Below are 2,019 nucleotides of genomic sequence, written 5' to 3'. Positions count from 1 at the left end.
CTTTTTCTTTGGACACTCCGCAAACAACGTATATGCGAGTGCCCATGAGTTTACAATCGGCAAACGGCCAACCACTGAGAAACTTGACCGTTTTTATGTAGATCATGGTGCTAGTTCGATAATGTTCAAGTAACTGAAAACGGAATTTAGAAAGTACACTGTCTGTAAAGAAATGTAAGAGTGTTTAGATCATCAAAATAGTGATCTAAATGCTCTTATATTTCTTTACGAAGGGAGTAGGTGACAGTGAAATAGCAAATTAATTTAATAATGTTCAATTTATCAACTATGACTTTAAAAGTAGGCGGCATAGACGCAGATTTTCTTTTCTAATGTTGATTCTGCCCTTTAGCCATCTTCGCACTTGATCCCAGCTTCTTCGTCCATGCCGTCATCTCATCCTCACGTTTGATATTTGTTTCCAAAGGGCTTCATAAAAAGCCTTGGCGTATTCTTGCTCCTAAACACTTCTCTTCTTCGTTTGAGTTCATCTTTTTATCATCCAGTTTTCATCCGCTTCTACTTCTCCACAAGTCTGTTTTGTAAAATCCATTCTTTTTGTGATCATCCATGGGGGAAAGTCTTTCGACCCTGAACCACCGCTCGTGCCAAACTGATGTGCACCAGGAGGCAATAATATTCCAACGTCAAACTCTGTCTCTGCTGGGCGACACGGAACTGCATCTGCTGCATCAACAATATTATTTGCTTTGTGCCACTACCGCAGCCTCATGAACTCTGGAGCGGCCAGGCCCTCCACCCTTTGGATCTGCGCCTGCAATGGCAGCAGCTCCTCCATCCGCTGTTGCATGTCCTAAAACTTCTCAATCTGCCTATGCTACCGTGCGCCATTGCCATCGTCGCCAGCAGCTTCGTCAGTCATGATCGTGGCAGCGTTTTCTACGACCAGTTCACCGCAACAGTGCTCGCAGTGGAAGCCCTCGTAGTCGTCGGTGATAAGTCTCAGGGCGTCCAATGCCGAGTACTTTCTCCCGCAGTCAGGGAAAGGTACTACTGGATCGTGGCTCTGCTATCTGCCGGCAGCTCGTCCCTGATCTTCTTCCTCATGTCGTGTATCCGGTACCTGACGGCATCGCAGGCCTGAGCGTAGTCTAGGCAGCAGTAGGATTTTAGGTGCAGCTTCTCCTTCTCCTTCTCGTCACCTTCCTTGGCACAATCATCAGCAGCGGCGGCTGGTTCTGCTGGCGCTGGCCCCTTCTGGTGTCCCTCGATACTATCTTATATTCCTCGAGGTAGCGGAGGACGCGGCGGAGCGGCCTGCGCTGCATCCTTATAGATGCGGCCAAATCGTCCTCTTTGACCCACTGCCCGTTCTGTCTGTGTTGACACCAAATTTTGGCACGATCAAAAACTTAATTAAGATGGCTTCAAATGGAAAAGTGCTCAAACTAAGAAAGTTCCGTATCGTCAAAAGATGAAACTTTGATGTTTGGGCCATCGCCATCCGATCTCATCTCGAAAGCCGAAGTTGTGTTTGAAATACCGAGATTTTGTATTCAGAACACTATTCTACTGATTACGCTCCCAAAACTGCCTTGTATGGAAAAATAATCTACCCGGATTATTTTCGTCTCGTCGAAACGATCGATTTTGATATATAAATCGTCTCCATCCGAGTTCGTACGCAAAAGTTAAAGCTATCGGAGTGCAGTCCTCTCATGAAGCGTGATGTGGCGCGCCCCACCAGACCTATGTCTGATGGGTAGGGCGAGCGAACAGGTGTTTTGCGTGACCGTTTTGGCCCATAAGATGGCGTCATATCAAAAAACGTTCAACATGAAAGTTGTTCGTCTCGTCGAAACGATCATGATTGCTTTTGGACTCGTTTCCATCCGAGGTTGTTTACCACCACAAAAATGATCCGCAAGGTGCAGCCAGTTTAAACCGAACAATTTTGGAAAGTTTGGACAAAAGCAATCCGAATTTGACTAGGGTTTTGGACGTGAATCCAAGCCTTTTTCTTGCACGGGAAGTCCAGCCGCCTGATATATATCTAAG

General features: G+C 46.4%; 1 protein-coding gene across 1 annotated transcript in view; it reads left to right on the top strand.

The window, feature by feature from the left end:
- LOC119333940 (protein DETOXIFICATION 16-like) overlaps positions 1-1,105 on the top strand; it is a 5,965-nt gene extending 4,860 nt beyond the window's left edge. The window contains exon 8 of the mRNA XM_037606652.1: positions 728-1,105. Coding sequence (XP_037462549.1) covers positions 728-1,105 — 378 coding nt within the window. The remainder of the gene's footprint in view (positions 1-727) is intronic.
- Positions 1,106-2,019: the final 914 nt, after the last annotated feature.

This window comes from Triticum dicoccoides, chromosome 7A, assembly GCF_002162155.2.
Source record: "Triticum dicoccoides isolate Atlit2015 ecotype Zavitan chromosome 7A, WEW_v2.0, whole genome shotgun sequence".
Classification (NCBI taxonomy): domain Eukaryota; kingdom Viridiplantae; phylum Streptophyta; class Magnoliopsida; order Poales; family Poaceae; genus Triticum; species Triticum dicoccoides.
This window is presented reverse-complemented; position numbering and strand designations above follow the sequence as displayed.